General features: G+C 40.5%; 1 protein-coding gene across 4 annotated transcripts in view; it reads left to right on the top strand.

Moving 5' to 3' along the window:
• SLC9A9 (solute carrier family 9 member A9) overlaps positions 1-17,061 on the top strand; it is a 510,485-nt gene that overhangs the window by 239,903 nt on the left and 253,521 nt on the right. For all 4 annotated transcript variants that reach the window (XR_011426649.1, XR_002800813.2, NM_001434675.1 and 1 more), the window contains 1 exon segment: positions 1,147-1,252. Coding sequence is in view for 2 of the 4 variants with exons in the window: in NM_001434675.1 (NP_001421604.1) it covers positions 1,147-1,252 (106 nt within the window). In the remaining 2 variants the exon portion in view is untranslated.

Below are 17,061 nucleotides of genomic sequence, written 5' to 3'. Positions count from 1 at the left end.
TACCACAGCATGGAGTGCCAAGCAGTGCCATGTCTGCACCCGGGATCTGAACTGGCGAACCCCCGGCCGATGAGAAGTGGAACATGCGCACTTAACCGCGGCGCCACCGGGCCGGTCCCTGGCTTTCTAAGACTTTACAAAACATTTTTAATATGCTTCATCTCATTTTACTCTCCATGCTTGTGTGGGTAGGTATTATTCTCATTGTCAGTTCACATAGGATGGAAATGAGGCCGAGAGAGGTTAACGTATTGCTCAGAAATCACACAGCCAGTGACTGGTAAAGCCAAGATTTGGCCCTGGATCTTCTGCCACAGGGGTCATGCTTTTTGCTTCCCTGCCCTGCTGCTAACTATCTCTTAATATGGAATCTTTAGATTTTTTTCTAGAAGCATAAAAATGCAACATACCGTCCTTCCTGTGGATTCAGTTGCAATGTAACCCTTTCCCATCGTTCACACACTCCTAACCATCTCCCCCTCACCCGTTCTCTGCATGACTTGCATCACTACACTTTTGTTCTATTTGCAACTCATAGGCTATTGACCAAGTGTCATCCCAGCCAAAATGAGCCATTGCCTGCCAAAGGGTTTCCTGTCTGACCTAGAAATAATACACCGTCTCCTCTATCCTACTTATTCTAAGAGGGCATGAGCCACTCCCCTATCACTGAACATTAAGTGTTCCTCCTGACCCATTTCCACCCCCAAGAGAGAAGAGTCTTCAAGGTGGCCTCTCCACAGACTAGCACTCCCCAAGGAGCAGTGGCCTCCCTCGGTGCTGACACACTTGCAGCATCTCACCCCGCCACTCTCTGTGGCTTTGTCTCCTCAGATCTGCTGCAGTCTCCTGAGAGGCCCACCCCAATGGCCAAGGCCAAATTCAAGAGGTTTTGTACCCTCAGCTGGCTGACACTTTTTTGTCTGAACACAGGTTTGAATTTGTCCCGGAGTATTCTGCCCCCAGTGAAGCAGGGAAGTCCTGCTGGCCTTCGGTGTCGTCCTGGGGAGCGGGACAGCCTCCCAGTCAGGTCTGAAAATCAGTTCTCTGATTCTAAAACTATCACAACCAGATTAGTTTTTCTCAGCTGAGAGGGAGATTTAGCTATAAAAGCAGTTGTCGTTTCCCTTAACACGTCTTCGTCACTTGACCAAATTTACCAAACTGTGCGAGTTCCCCATGCTGGAAACAGGCCTGTTTTTCCTCCTGTCTTGGAGTGCCTTCCTGTCCGCCGAGGCTGCCGGCCTAACAGGTCAGTGCTCCATTCTGCACAGCAAACTGGGGGTGTGAATACGTGTGTGTGCCCCCAGATGTACCCCTCCACCATCCAGCGGGAGCTGAAATGGAGTCTCTCTTTTATAGGTTTGAGTCAGAATCAGCCTCTCCTGGGTACCCTGGGGAGAAAAAAATAATAATTCATCCATCTGTACGCAACAGTTTAATGGAAAGTCTCCAAAATGCCATTTCCTCTTCTCTCCATGCTGGGCAAGATGGGGTGTTGAAATCCACAAGTAACTAATTTGTAGAAGTGATAAATGACTTTACAAATGGAAGTCTCTTCTCAGGATGTGAAGGGACACACAACTGATTTGCAGAAGAGGGTAGTGGCTTCCCTTTGGGTGTTAACAGCAAGTACCCATGTAATCAGCCTCTCTAGAGTGTGCGCCTCTCCACAAACGCCAGTGTTTAAAGTCTTCGCATTCGCTCTATGGCAAGCCTGCGAACAAAGAGCTCATGTAGCAGCTCTACGGTTTAATATCTTTTACCGTCAAAATTCTATCTACAGAATCCTCTGAGGTGGAACAGTTGATAGAGACAGGGGCCATCCCTAAGGTCCCAAGGGCCTGTGATCTGGATTCGGCAATGAGATTGCCTTTCTGCAGCAGTGAGGTCTGTGCTGGGATAGCTGCCACGATTGGGTGCCTATCCGTGTACAAGAATCACTGTGGCTCCAGGCAAAACGTCAAAGCTATTTCTGTCCTTTGGACTAGTTACCTGCTTCGCCCAGGTTTCAGTCCTAGGCTCCTTGCACTACATCTTAACCGGCATTCAAGTGGCGAGAAAGCCCCCTGAAGTTAACTAGTAACAAGGTATGCCTCCCTCGGCATTGACATTTTGATAAGTGGTACTTTAAGTCTAAATAATAATAAAAGGTGACATATACTGAAGGGTTAGCATAAGCCAGATGCTAGCCAGCTGCCTTTCATGGATGTTCTTATTAATTTACAAAAAGACTCGAAGTTAGAGACTATATGCCCAGTTTGCTCAGGCAACAGCAAGTGGAGCTGGGATTGAAAACTGGGAGGTCTGATTCCAGAGCCTGGGCTCTTGGGCACCAAGCTTTGTTGCCTTGAGTAAAACTGCTTCTGTGGAGCATCAGGCAGGCCCCAAGAGGAGGAAAATATTTGGGGCCCCAGGAGCCTGCCTGGTCCACTTGCTCCTAGGCGGGTGTTGACTCTCCTGTGAAAGCCATGGCAAACCTTTTCTGTCATGACAGCCTGTTGCTCTGGGCAGCTGACCCAAATTACTGCTGAGTCAGGGGACCAAGCTTTCCCCACAGGCTTTGGAGGTGTCTGTTGCTGATACAGAAAGCCAGCCTGCCAGGTTTTATGACACTATAATGAAGACTACGTTACCAGAGTCCACCCTCCCGGGTCCTCGTATCCAAATCGTTCCAGCACAACATCCACTGTGTCTGTGCCTTACCCTGTTATTCGAGAGGCTGCTGAAGAGCTTATGCATTCCAGAGAAAAGGAATGCTAGTACCCTTAAAGGAAATAACAGAGGTAAACAATTTACACCAGTCTTTCGAAAAATTCTGGTTTCCTTTCCTCCACATTCTATGCCTTTTCAGCACATAACATGTTATAAAATTATGTAAGTAATGCTGATAATAAGCCTACCTATTTGACCTTCTGGAAAGGTAAAGAAGTATCTTAACTCACCTGATGTTTTTATTCTACTGTTGAACTTTCTAATAAACACACACACAAACACACACACACACACACCACCCCCAATGCCTGAGAATTGTTCATTTCTGTATGTGAAAATTATCTATTACCTGGTCCATTTCAGCTAGATCTTGTTTTATTAACTACTTTAAAGGTTGTGGTCCATGTATAAACTGCAAATTCACCTGCTCCTTGCTCTTTTGCCACCCTTTTCAACCTGATATCCTCATCGGATGCCACACAGACCATCTCTAAGGAGCCAGCATTGTGAGATGGGTGAAAGCAGGTGTTGGCCTCAGTAGCAGAAAGACCCAATGTCCATGGCTGCACCCTGGGACACACTCACCCCAGAGCAGTACTCCAGATTAACCAACGTGCCTGATAGGCATTTGGTACAAATCAGACTCTAGGTGTGAGCGTTTTCTACTGCCAAAGACCAAGCCTACTGCATCCAAATCACTTATGTGTTTGTTTGTTTGTTTGTTTGTTTATTATTTAATCCTCACCTATTTCCAAATTGGATTTGAGACAACTCATAACATGAGCCATGCATATCATGGGGCCATTTAGTTGAGGGTAAACACTCAAGTGCTTTGGGATAGAGTTTTTTGCAAAATTAGGCAGCTGTTCATTCCTGCGGTTTGGCAATAAATATAGCTTTGAGCTTTCTGGCAGCCAAAGCCTAAAGGGAAACATGATGAGTTATATAGGAATAATGCAGCATCATAAAAGAAAGTCATACTTATTTATAAAAATGGGCAAACCTTTTTCTAGTACTAAAATTTTAGGGGAATATATCACATCTTCTTTATATAAGAGTCTTTGATACCGTAATAGACAACGTCTTTAATCATAGGTTCAGGGAAGGTGGAGGTCCATTCTTCATGGAGGCGTTTCTCATATCAACGTTCAATACAGTCTGAGGGTGTGGTATCAAATTATAATTTTCTAAGGGTATTTCATGTAATAATAAAATTCTTCTAGTTCTAATCCACAAGTAAACTAATAGAATGCAAAGTGGAAATCTAGAAAAGTTTTTAAAAAGTGCTTAACAAATGGATATGTGGCAATGGACGTGGTGAACCAAATAGAATGAGCTGTTAAACAGTATCTGAGGAACTGTAGAGGGAAGCCCCGATCCTGGGGCCTTATGTGGGTTCACGAACAACACGTCATGTAGGTCCCGGGAATGGCGTTTACTTGCGATGGGTTCTCAGCAGAATTCCCTCAGCTGTGACATTCCAAAGTGGGTGCCCAAGGATGTCCACCAAGTGAGCGGGCCTCTAGGCCTGCCACCCCCCACTTTATCACTTTTATTAGTTCCACGAGTTGGGTTTTCACATAAGATTTCAGTTGAAAAAAAGGATTTCTGTTGCTTTAAACAAAGTACATCTTCTTTTAAGAATGTTTTTCATTTTTTTCTTCCCACCAAAGTAATACATATACGTTGTAGAAAATGTAGATTCACAGGAAATAAAATTAGAATGATCTGTGTTCTTACTGCCTATTAATAACTATTGTTAATATTTGTCTTAGTCCATCTAATTATATGCGTAGACATACACAAATATATACATTCATACATATATGTAACTATACCTTTTAAATTTTTAAGTAACTTACTTTTTTCATTCAACAATTTATAGTGAATGTTTTTTATGAAATTATTCTTTTATATTATTTTTTTAATGCCTAGTACTATATCATATCAACTTTCCATAATTTATTCTACCGACTTTTCGACAGTTTATAGTTCTCAATATTATTAATATGATAGCAGTGGTAATCGTTATAGATCGATATGTGGATTTCTATTTATATAACCACCTAGAAATAAAATGCTGATTAAAGGGAAGGCTAAAATTTCGATGGCTTGGAAAAGTTCATCCAAATGATCCTCCAGAAAATGTATATCCCTTTCTACTTTTCCAACGATGTGGGAGACAATGTGCTCACTCACATCTTCACCACCCTGCCTCTCATTCATCCCTGCCAATTTGATAATCCAGCTCCATTTCATTCTGATTTACATTTATTATATTTTTACTGAGGAAAGCATTTAATTACACGTCACTGGCAATTTGTATTTCTCCTTTGGCGAACTCCCTGTTTATGCCCTTTGTCCTTTTTTCCTACTGAGATGCTTATCTTTGTCCCGTTGAATTTTAAGAGCTCTTTATCTATTAAGAAAATTAACATTTTGACGGTCATGTAGGCTATAAATATTGTCCAACTTATGGTTTTATCTATGAAATATGTTCCACTTTGTTTGTTTAGGTAAGGGAAAAGTTTGGTAGACATTTTCAAGTTTTACGTGGTTAATTTTATCTCCTCCTTAGAAAGCCCAAGATTTTATTAGAATGTGTCTAGAAGGCCCAAGTGTTTATTAATGAATGTATACTTTCTTTTAATAGTTGTCCTGTTTTATTTTTGCATTGGAATCCAACTTGAATTTGTTTTGATATGTGGTGTGGGGTATAGTGGGGATTTGATTTTCTTCCTAGATGGTTGTCCACTCATTCTAACACCCTTCACCTTTAACCTACTATGAATTTCTAATATAATGTCATGCGTATTGGTGCATATATGTGTATGTGTGTTCTGGGCTCTCTGTTGTTCCACTGAGCTTTCGGTCTTCACTGTTTTCATCATTTTAGCTTCATGGTTGATTTTAATATGTAGTAGGCCAATCCCTCACTCACCTTCCCCATTTTCAAGAGCTTCTTTGCTATACTCACATATTTATTATTCTGGATAGACTTGAAAATAACTTCGGTAGGTTTCAAACAGAAAATAACTTTGGGATTATGATTGAGGTTGCATTAATTTCTTAGATTAGTTTGAGGAGAAGTGGTGTTTTTACGATGTTGAGTCCTCCCACACAGGAATACGTTATGTCTCTCCATTTATTCGAGTTATCTTTTATGGCCCTTAGTAAATTTTTATAGTTGTCTTCACATTAGACCTACAAATTTCTTGTTAAGTACTTTTTAAGCTATTTTATATTTGGTGGTATTATAATGAATGAAAACGTCTTCCGTTATAGTGTTTAACTGGCTGTTGTTTGTATGTGTGCATCTAGTCTTCACTACGCTATTTGATTTAGTCTGTATAGTTTTGAAATATAGAACTAGAGCTGATGTGTAGAAATAGCAGTGACGGGCAGAAGTTATGTCAGACTGTCGGCTCCATGAGGGCTATATCAGCACCAGCAGGGTGGCTGAAGCATCCTAGAAACTCAATAAATATTTTTTTGATAAATAGAATGAATGATTTTAGCTCAACAAAAGGAAAAACTCCAAAAATCTTAATAACAGATTGCTATATAAGGTAGCGAATGCTCTGTGCCTAATAATATGCCTGTGAATTCTATACATCCGTTGGTTAGATATTCTTAAGCAGATCCACACATCAACCAAAGAATATATCATAAATTTTATTAATCTGAAACTCCATTTCCCCAACTATTCAGTTAAAATAGAAACATGTAGACCTGAGGAGACAAAAGCCCAGTCAGGATTCATATGGTGGGCAGATGTTGGTTTGGGCACTTTCACTGGTGATGGCATCATGTTACTTAGGGAACTACTCCCTCTCCGTCAGATACTGTCTTGTTAATCAAGGTGTCCCACCCTCCCCCACCAAAGAAAATAGGGACATCCAAACTAGGTCAACCAGACACTCTTTCACTGGGTTGTGACCTTTTAGGAGGGAGACAGAAGGATGCTTAACTGTTGGCACTTGTTCTTTCCAAAAGCACAGCCCTGTTGAGACGTTCTATTTATTCCTGCCACAGATCCCTGGAGCTGCCTTTGTGCCTCCTTTCTGAGAGCTATCACTCTTCCCTCCAATAAATTTCTTTCTGATTACAATAGCCAGAATCAGTTTTTATTGCCTGCAAACAAAGAAACCTAAATAGTACAAGGGAAGAAATAATCCACAAAGTATTTCAACAAAAGAAGTTGCATAACTTGGTGACAGATGAGAAGGGAAGAGAGACCCAAAGTCAGCACAGCCTCTAGGCTAGGATACTTGGGACCACCTCATGCCAGGTGCATACTCATAGACAAACAAAAAGAATCAAGCTTTCAAAGACAGTTTGCACAGTGTTCATTATCCTTTTCAATTCAGCTTCTTATAAGATTCATCATGATCACTTCAGTGTGTGTGGGGGGGTACTCATTACTGCATCTTCTGCTTTCACATTCAGTTCTTACTAATTTGATGATGATCATTCGATTTATTTTGATCATCTTTTACTTCAAGGGCCACATTTGCAGCCGCTTCATCTCAGTCTCTTGGAAATTGCACCTGCAAGTGTTCAATAGTCACATGGAAGAACTTAGTTTTATGGAAATAAGTGGCTTTTAGACATGCAAATGAAGGTTGGCATTTCCATTACCCAGAAGTCTGATTCTCTGCTATTGGAAATATACAAGTGCAGTTTGAGAAAACTTTTATTTGGGAAGACTGGGCGGAATGTCAATTGCAAGTGAGAGGAAGCCTTTCCAGAGGATGAGAGAGTGTAGATGGAAATGGACTTCAGAGCACCCTCACAAGCTGCGAGAACATAGAAAGAAGACAATGTGTACAGATGTGTCTGCCCTACTTACAACATCAGCCACTGAGGGGTATGTCTACGGTTTCTGGCTCCCGCTAACTTGCTGAGGGATTGGAATAAGTCGTCCTATTACTTGGTCTCTCAATTTGTTACTGCTAAGATAAAAAGATTTTATTATTTTGTAGTGGAAGGACATTGTACACGTACAGAATGTGGCTTTTGAGTAAATATATGACCCTGAGATATTCTGTCTATGAGGTACCTGCTACACATGCATACCTAATTTATGATCAGGGAGAATTTGCTTTATGCAGAGACCTATTTTCTAAAAGTCATTAGGTTACTGAGCCATTATTTTAAATTGAATACTGAAAATAATTCAGCAGTATTATTTATAGCATAATCTCTAATGGAATTGAATCCTGTCATAGAAGCTGCTTTTCAGTTTATAAAGATAACCAAAAAGCACAGCTGGACAGGTTGTTTGAAAATTCATTTTTATAATCTTTTTCCCAGCTGAGACTTTGGGGGTCAGGTTTTTGCCAGAAGCAAACTTCCAGGGGCTGTCATTAAACACCCGAAGAGTAAGATTTCTAATGGCAACATTGACACCATGTCTAATGATTTCTCAGCTTCCAGGCGCTGCTGTAATAAAGGCAGCTTCCATTTTTAGATTCCTGGGGCATATTTTATGTCCATTGGAGGCGAAGGAGGGGAGGGAGGCCACTGGCATACCTCATGTTCTCAGACAAAATGTTAAACAGTGTAGCTCTCTAGTTATTCAGCTTAGAATGATTTCCATCTAAGAAAATAAACATGTAAAAATCTGAAAGAAAAAAAGTCCCAATTATCAAATAATGCTATTAGGCTTTGTAGTCTAATTCTAGAGAGTAGGAGACTCTGAAAAAGTTTTTAAACGTGGAAGGGTAAAAACAAGTCATGCTCTCCTGTTCACTAAGGAATTGACCAAGATGGCCGAAAGAAAGAAGAACTCGGCACACAGAAGCATCAAGCGCAACATTAACAGTTAGCTCATCTCAGTGCCATCCCCCAGGCTTGCTCTCCTGTTGGTGTCAAATGACAAGGGCCTAATTACATTGTCATGATAAGGACAAGCTGACACTTGGAAGCTCTGGTCCTGCTTATCTGTTCAAAAGCTTTTGTAGAGCAAGTAGACAGGAGAAGGGAACTTGGGAAAGTCTTTCTTTTTTACAAGAGGCAAGGAGGAAAGGTTTCCAAATGAAAGGACTATTACTGGACATGTTGAGACTTTGCTTGATCTGAGTAAGTAAGTTGGCTCATTACTTCTCATCTCCATCATCTCTCAGCTTGGCAAAAATTGTCTGAAACTCTTAAGAAGTCTTTTAGCTCAGAGGTGAATGTGTTCCATTTGGCTTGCCACTGATGCATTGCATGCTTGGATGGGAATATATTTTTAGATCTCAGTAAATAAAACAAATCACCAGGAGGGGACTTAGTTGGGATTGTTTCTCAAAACAAATCTGGCCAGTTTCAGCTTCTAAGTACATCTCATTAGCTGACATCTCTTAGCTTAAAACTGCTCTTGCTTTCATACAGACAGGACATGTGAATCCAACTTAATTAGCCAATAATGCACCAACAAATGAGGTGCATTGAGTGTTTTCCAAGCCAAAAATAAAATCCAGAGGCTCAAAATATTAGGCTGTAGTAATAGGCACCCACAATTCTCAGGAGGATTAGTTAACGAACAGAGTGCACCAAGTGCAAACACGCAACGATGGCATCCAGTAAACACAGGTGGAAAGTACAGCTCCTTGCATAATGACTCATTAACTCACACCTGCACTTTCTTGAACCAAATAACTCATCATTTCAATATTCAAACAACCTTTTGCATGTAACTTGAGTAGTGGACAAATTTATCCCTCCTTTCTTCACTGGAAATGTTTTCAGTCATTATTTAACATCTCCTCATGGTGCCAGAAGGCAGAGGGAAAAAACAGAAGGTTCTTTCTTTCTCAAGAACCCATATTCTGCCCAGGCATGTAGAAACTTGTCAGAAGACAGATGGCACAAACAGTTAACGTGTAGGTGAAGTTCTGAGAAAGAGGAGTTGAAGATAATTCCCAGCTTCCTATATCAACTGGACCAATGGTTCGTTTCACCAAAATGGGGAATCTAAGTGAATGAATACTTGTAGTAGAAAGGAGGCACAAACATTAGTTCACTCAAGGACCTTCTGGCTTCTGCACATTGTGGAACCTCCACATGGAAAAGTATAGTGGGCAATTGGACATGGACATCTGGGGAGAGGTTACTGATTAGAGATATGGGTGATACTGCTCTAAATGTGTTTGCCCACTTCAAGGAAATGAAAACTGCAAAGAGACAAGGGCGAGGCAGTCAGCCTGACTAACACCAACATTTGAGGTGCAACACCAGTGATCTAAGCAAAACAGCATTTTTTTTTCTTCTCCAGACCTCAAGTTCATTTACATAAATACCCACTACTACATTATGAAGGAGATTTTTGTTTTCAAGGGAAGTTTCTAAACCTTGCAACATAGATATGAAGCAACTCCTACATGCGTGCCTACACTGCGTTGTAGAAACCAGAAATACGATCATAGATCCGTCCGGTTTTCTGTATTGATGTGCTTAAATTCCACAGACTCATGAGGAATCTGCCAACTGTGGAGTTGCCAAATATGGTGAGCTAGACAGTAATTGTATTCTTTGGAATCTTGGAATCTTTCGTATTCCCTGAAGGAGTTTTCCATTTCGTTAAATCTTTGACTTCTCAGTTCCAGGTTCACGTTCAGCGGTGGCGGTAGGAAACCTGTCAGAAATGTCTCTCTTTACTAGATCAAAAATAAATAAAAGTGTGGCATGGAAAAATAACCCATCAACTTTAAAACCCCTCAGAATACTGTCTGAGAGCAAGACACATTTTTTTTCTTTCTCACTCTCTCTCTTTCTGTGTTCTGATGATATAATCAATATTTCCTGTCCAAAAATGCAATATTCACCAGTCTTAGAAACCCCTCAAGTCTACACTTAACGTCAAAGAGAATCATGCTCCATGTGACAGACATTTATTTTTCAGCATCTGTATCTGAAGGCTTCATCAACTTTTAATGAGAAAAGAACTACTGAATAATCTTATCAGAAGCAGAGACTGTGGGTGACAATAGGTTTGGATCAGAAAATTTAAATATTAAAAGAAAATGGACGCTGCCACTCATAAATCCAGATAAACATCTATTTGTACGTGAGGATCAAAAACTAATTTCTCCTGCATTCTCTTTTCTAAGAAGATAAATATTTCCAGAAATAGAAAGTCGTTCCTTTGGCAAACCTGCATTTGAGCGCCGTATGTCTGCTGGGCACTTTTATGGGGTTGATGGCAGCACAAAGAGGGAGGTGGCAGACCCAGCCGTTGAGGAGCTGTAGGTCAAGAGGGAGATTCTGGGTAATCTAGTTGAAAGGAAATCAACACCAACGTGAGGCTGTAATTCTTCACTCCTGTTTATGCAGACCTTGAAGCAAACGCGAACACTGAACCGTTCAGGTCACAGACACTTAAAACTGGAAGGTGCTTACAGGTCATCTGGAGCAGTGTTTGCCAGAGTTTTTTGATCTTTATTGGCAAAAAATAAAATAAAATAGATTTATCCTGCACCAACTGCACACAAGTGTAGTTTTTTGCCCACAAGGGTACTTACGTATGTTCGAATACACAAAAATTCTAACTAAATATTATGGAGTTCTTATGTTTTCTTTTACCCTCAGCGTGGTTTCTTGTATACCCCAATTTGAAGAGCACTAATGCAGGTCATCTTCTTTAATTCATCGAGAAGAAAACTATAGACTGGGCAATGAATTTAATTTGTACAAATCATCCAGCTAGTTAATTTTCTGAACTATGACAGAGGGATCCCAGGTCTCCTGACTCCCAGGATAGGACATTTTTCCTTATATAATTTACAACCACATGTTGAACTTCGATCACGTAGGCACATGTTTATACATACACATATACAATATTTAGTAGCACTAATGCTCTCTGAGAGGATCCAGAAGTGGGAATCAAGGAGAACGGTGTAAACCAAATCAAGGAGAACTCTGGTAACCGAAAAGAGTTAATTGTCCTCTGAAAATTGATCTCTCTGCAAAGAATTTGCTTGCCAGCAGAATCATTATTTTTCCCAAAGAATTATGGACCTCCTCGTGCTGTTTCCTAAGTTTCTTTGCTTGCCAATTAATTTGAATTTCACTGTGTACATCTTTGTGGTTTCTCAAACAGCTCTTTTAGCTAGTGTCATAAAGTGTTGGTTGTAGTTCTTGCTCAATATTGCATAAATGAGTCCCTGCTGCCAGCCCTGGGGGACCTTGCCCACCATTGAAATCTCGCTGTGCGAACAGTGAAAGGCAATCTTGTATACACACATGAGTCAGAAACTCTTATTATTATTTTCTCTGGGCCACCTCTTGATTTCTTTCAGAGCTCCTTATTTATTTTAGGTCACAGATATTTTTGAGCAGGCTCCACTTTCTGCAGACCCAATGTACATACTTAGTTCCATTCATCATTGCAGCGGGACCCCATGAATACAACTTGAATTTAAGATCTTAGACATGTAACATAGGAGGTGCATTTAATGAGCACTTGTTTTTCCAGCAGAGACAGAAAAAGAATAATCAGATTTTACTTTTGTTGGGAAAGAAAATGAAGTAATATTTTGTCAGCAGACGATAGACATACTAGATGTTTTGTACTTCTAATTTTTATGAATACTAGGACTAAGAAAACAAAGATAAGTACTTTCGTACTTGTAATAGTATCACCGTTTTAAGCATAGAGTGTATTGGTTGTTTCTTCTGTTAAGTTTTGTATTTAGAAAAGTTGTAACTAATGAATTCAATGTGTATTTATTCCCTAACCTCTAATGGATTAAAACCCAAAGCGTGCTGTAAAATGCATGCTTTTCATACATGCCCTGCAGTCTCCTGCCTCTCTCCTCATGCTCACATTGAATTCCCAAACCCTGACTCTGCATCCCCAAATTCTTCTCATCTTTCAAGACACAAATGCCCCTGTGTCCTTTAGGAAAACTTTCCCCTCCTCTCCCCCACCTTCCCCAGCCCGAAATCACTCCCCATCAGGATTCCTATTTTCTTGTCACCTTCTACCTGCTGTTATGTGTCTTTGTGTACATGTTGTCTCTGTTAGGAAATAAAGCTGCTTGAGGTCTAGGACCAGATTTATTCATCCTGTGTTCCTCATCACCACAACTGGTGCTTTGTTTATTAAATGACCTCAGCCGATAAATAGCCTTTGAGTGGATGAATAGAAGATACCCAAGCTAACTTGCAGAAATCTGATACCTTAACTGTAATATTACTGAGTATTGTCTAAGTTTGGATTACTACCAGCAAGGAGCACATTTTCACCTCTTTTCCTTGATGCAAGAGTTAATGTGGAAGGGAAGGCAACAATGATTAAAGACGTAGAATATGCGAGACCCGTACTAGATGCTTCATGTTTCTTCCTCTAGAAAATTGTTAAATAGGAAATGTTGTTGTATTTTCCCATGGAATGAGCTTCTTTATTTCTTCTTTTCATGCCTTCTTCCTTTCATTTACTTCTAGGAATTATAGCAAAATCTTAGATTTACTGACTTATTAGTATTAAGTTTATAAAACATTTTAAGATCCATCCTATTACTTTATACTCAGCACAGACCTGCGAGACAGGTGGGTGCTCTCCAAATGAGAAAACCGAGTCTCAGCAACATCACCCATTTTATACCTTCAGCCACGGCCGGAGAATGGCTGCCTGGGAAGGAGGGAGACCTGGCAGGCATGGACCACGCTATTATTTTACGACTTTTAATTTTACTGACCAAATCTTTTTTTTTTCATGTATTCTCTTTGGCTGTTTCTTTTTCATTTTTCTTTATTAAGATTTTAATTCTTTCTCTGGATTCATTTTTATGTCTCGTGTCTAGTTTCTTGAGGCAAGTAGTCCATTTCTTTTCTTTTTCTTTTTTCTTTTTTATCATTTATTTTCCTCCCCCCCCCCAATAGAATGCATGTAAGACTATAAACTTTCCTCAGAATAATCCTTTGGTTTTATCCCATTGGTTTTGATAAGGAATGTACTATACAACTATTGTTATTTATTTCTGCATAAGCTAAAATTTCAAATTTGATTTCCCCTTCAACTCCAATTTTATTTAGAAGAATACATTTAAGAATTCCTGATGGATACTTTTATGTATCTATCCTTTTTGTTAATTTCCAATATTATAACATTGCGATCAAAGGATATGATTTGTTTCCTTTCTTTTTCTGGAAGGGGAAAGAATTTATTGAACTATTTGATAGTGAAATATATCATCAATTTTATCTCATGTAAGTAATTTCTTTCACATTCTAGTATGGCTGTGATTAAAAATAAATAATTTAAAAATAAAGAAAAAATTTTTAAACTCCTCAAATGTCCTTGATAGATAATTGCCCCATGTAACTAAAATTACTTCATGGAATCTTCATGTTAATTCTGGAAAGTAACAAAAAGAAAAATGGAGAATAAAACACGAAAATGTAATTTTAAGGCATTTTTTTATAGTTAGCAAAAGACATTATAAAGCCAAGAAAAAAAGGAAACAAAAATTGCATTGTTCTTTTAGAGCTGTCTTCTAATTGTCCCAAGATGCTAAAGAGGCAAGAATAAGGCAACAGTCTCTTTGTAGGAACATACAAGGTAAAGACCAAGCCATAGCAAGGATGAGCTGATACTGAGTACCAAAGTGTGGGTCAGAGACTTGCTTCTCAAAGTGTCATCCTGGGACCAGCGGACTTGATATCCCCTGGTAGTATAATTGCAGAATCTTGGGCTCCACCTCAAACCCCCTGGAGCAGAATCAGCATTTTAACAGATTCCCAGGTGATTTGGACGTATATTAACATCCAGGAGGCATTGGGTAGATGCCAAAATCTCTCTTGCCCAATGCAGATTCTTGGGCCACAGTTGAGCTTCTAGATGGGGACAAGTGGCTTCTGACGTATGGGGAGGACAAAAGGATAAGCTGTAAATTAAGCACAACCTGGGAGTGACAAGAACAGGCAAGACAGACCCGTGAGAAACAGCGGTAAGAGAGATGAAAGGGTGGGTTCGTCTGAGGAGAGGCGCTTCTGGCGCTCTGACGCGGATGTCAGAATTCCCCATTTCCAACGTCCTTTGACCTGAAAGTTTGTGGTCCAAAGATTTACAACCATCCTTTTCTAAAACAGGAGACTTCCTGAGTTTATCTTGAAATCTCCTTGCTTACTTGAAAAAAATACTTTTGATTAGAAGGTGTGGTAATACGTTTTAGAATTTTACTTTGAAAGGGTTGTCTGTCTAAAATTGAAAAGATATTTGAATGTGTCTAAGTTTATCTTGTCTTTTTAAGAAAACTGAGCTGTCTCTATTCAAAATGTGTAAAGGTTTCATCTGGAACCAGTGTTATTTCCTTGTCTGAACTTAAAAAAAAAAAAAGACTAAATTGAGGTATTAATCCTAGTGAACTAACAAAATAATGTATGGGAAAATGACAAACCCACAGAATTGAAGGAAATCCAAAATTCCGCTTTATGAAAAGAATTCTTTCTACAACAGCTCTGGCAGATGGTCATTCAGCCCAAACATTTCATGTGATAGGGAACTTCTCACACAGCGAGGCAGCCTTCCACTGCAGCATAGCACTCATATTTTGGAAAGATCATGTGATCGGGAATCAGAAAACACATTCCGAGTCTGGGTCATGCCTCTTGAATAGCTCTAGGCCTACCTTACTCCTGTCCCCAAGCCTCTTGTTCCAATCTAGAGGCTCAGACTCATATCACTTTTTAAAAGTACCAATTCTAACCGCAGATCGGATTGAACTGGGCATGAGTCCATTCCTCTAGGACTTGATATGGGTCTCAGTCGCCACTGGTGTCCCCCACTGTCCCAGTTATTTATTTCTTTTTTGAGGAAGATCAGCCCTGAACTAACATCTGCTGCCAATCCTCCTCTTTTTGCTGAGGAAGACTGGCTCTGAGCTAACATCCATGCCCATCTTCCTCTGCTTCATACGTGGGACGCCTACCACAGCATAGCTTGCCAAGCTGTGCCTTGTCCACACCTGGGATCCGAACTGGCGAACCCCGGGCTGCCAGGAAGCAGAACGTGCACACTTAACTGCTGCGCCACTGGGCTGGCCGCCCCACTGTCTCAGTTATAATGGGAGGATATAATTGGATCTTATTTCCAGATGACAAACCTCCAGTGGTTTCAGAGAACCATCAAAGTTAGAATGACAAGGGACTCACAAGAGAGTACTGGTCAGGATTCAGTCAGGAAAAGAGGAACTGGTTGGTTCCTGACAGAGTTTAATGCAGGAAATTGGGAAAACAGGTGATGGAGAGCCAAAAAAATAAAATGGGGCACTGAGGCAACACTGAGGTAGTAATTGCAGGAAGCAGCGTGAGCCCTCGGAGTGGAGGAGCAAAATGAAGAGACTCTGGAAGCTCCTAAGAGGGAACCGCTGAGCTGGGACCCAGACCTCTGAGGACACTCCCTGGCCGCCGTTACTTCCTCTGAGGGCGTCCCATGAGGCTGGTCTGGAAGTGAAGGAAGAAACAAAAACGGAGAGCAAGGCTGGAACCAACTGCCGAAGCTATGGTGCAGAATCATCGCTGAGATGCCGCTGACAGGAACAGCCAGTAGACAGGAAGGAGCAAAACGTCCCCTCCCCCACTGTGTCCCAGCTTCCTCTGGGGCTTTGTATGGGGCTCTGGCAAAGCAAGATGTGGTCTTGCAGAACCCCAGACCCAGGATCGCAGAATGAGCCCAGGAGGGTGGGTTTGGAGCTGAGACACTAGTTTGCTGACTGGCGTCAAGAACTTTCGGTCCCCCTCCCTTCTATATGCCTGAGAACCTAAGATCCAGAGCATGTAGGAGGGTTTTCTGGGGCCCCACATAATAGTGGTACAACCAGTGCCAGCAAGCAGAGGTGTGTAAAGATATAATGACAATGAAAATGTAATTGTTTTTATGAGGTAGAAAACTGTCAACTCTGAATCTGTTTAGATGGCAGAGTATTATGTAGGTAATAGTAGATGTGTTTAGATGAGACATTTTCAAAACGTATTTTGGCTTATAAAAGTCATCCTAATTATGGTAATTTGTGTGAGTTAATTAATTCCGAAGCTATGGAATTATGATTTTGTGTGCTAACACTAGGGTCAGATCAACTTGGTTGCTTTCTTTTAATTACAAACTAAGCCTCAGGTCATGTAGGCACACTCTTCATTGTTTGTTGCTTGTGTGACATATCTGTTCACAAAACTCATGAAGAATTAGCAGAAACATTGCCTGTTAGTGTGCTAACGGAAAACCAATGGAGCTACCGGGCAAATATCCGCAAAACAGCAAGTGCAGCCATTTTCTTCATCAAATTTCTATTTCCCTGGGACATCAGGCATGATGTTTTTTAGATGGCTTAAGATCACCTGAAAACATTCACGGAGGGC

This window comes from Equus caballus, chromosome 16, assembly GCF_041296265.1.
Source record: "Equus caballus isolate H_3958 breed thoroughbred chromosome 16, TB-T2T, whole genome shotgun sequence".
NCBI classification, from domain to species: domain Eukaryota; kingdom Metazoa; phylum Chordata; class Mammalia; order Perissodactyla; family Equidae; genus Equus; species Equus caballus.
This window is presented reverse-complemented; position numbering and strand designations above follow the sequence as displayed.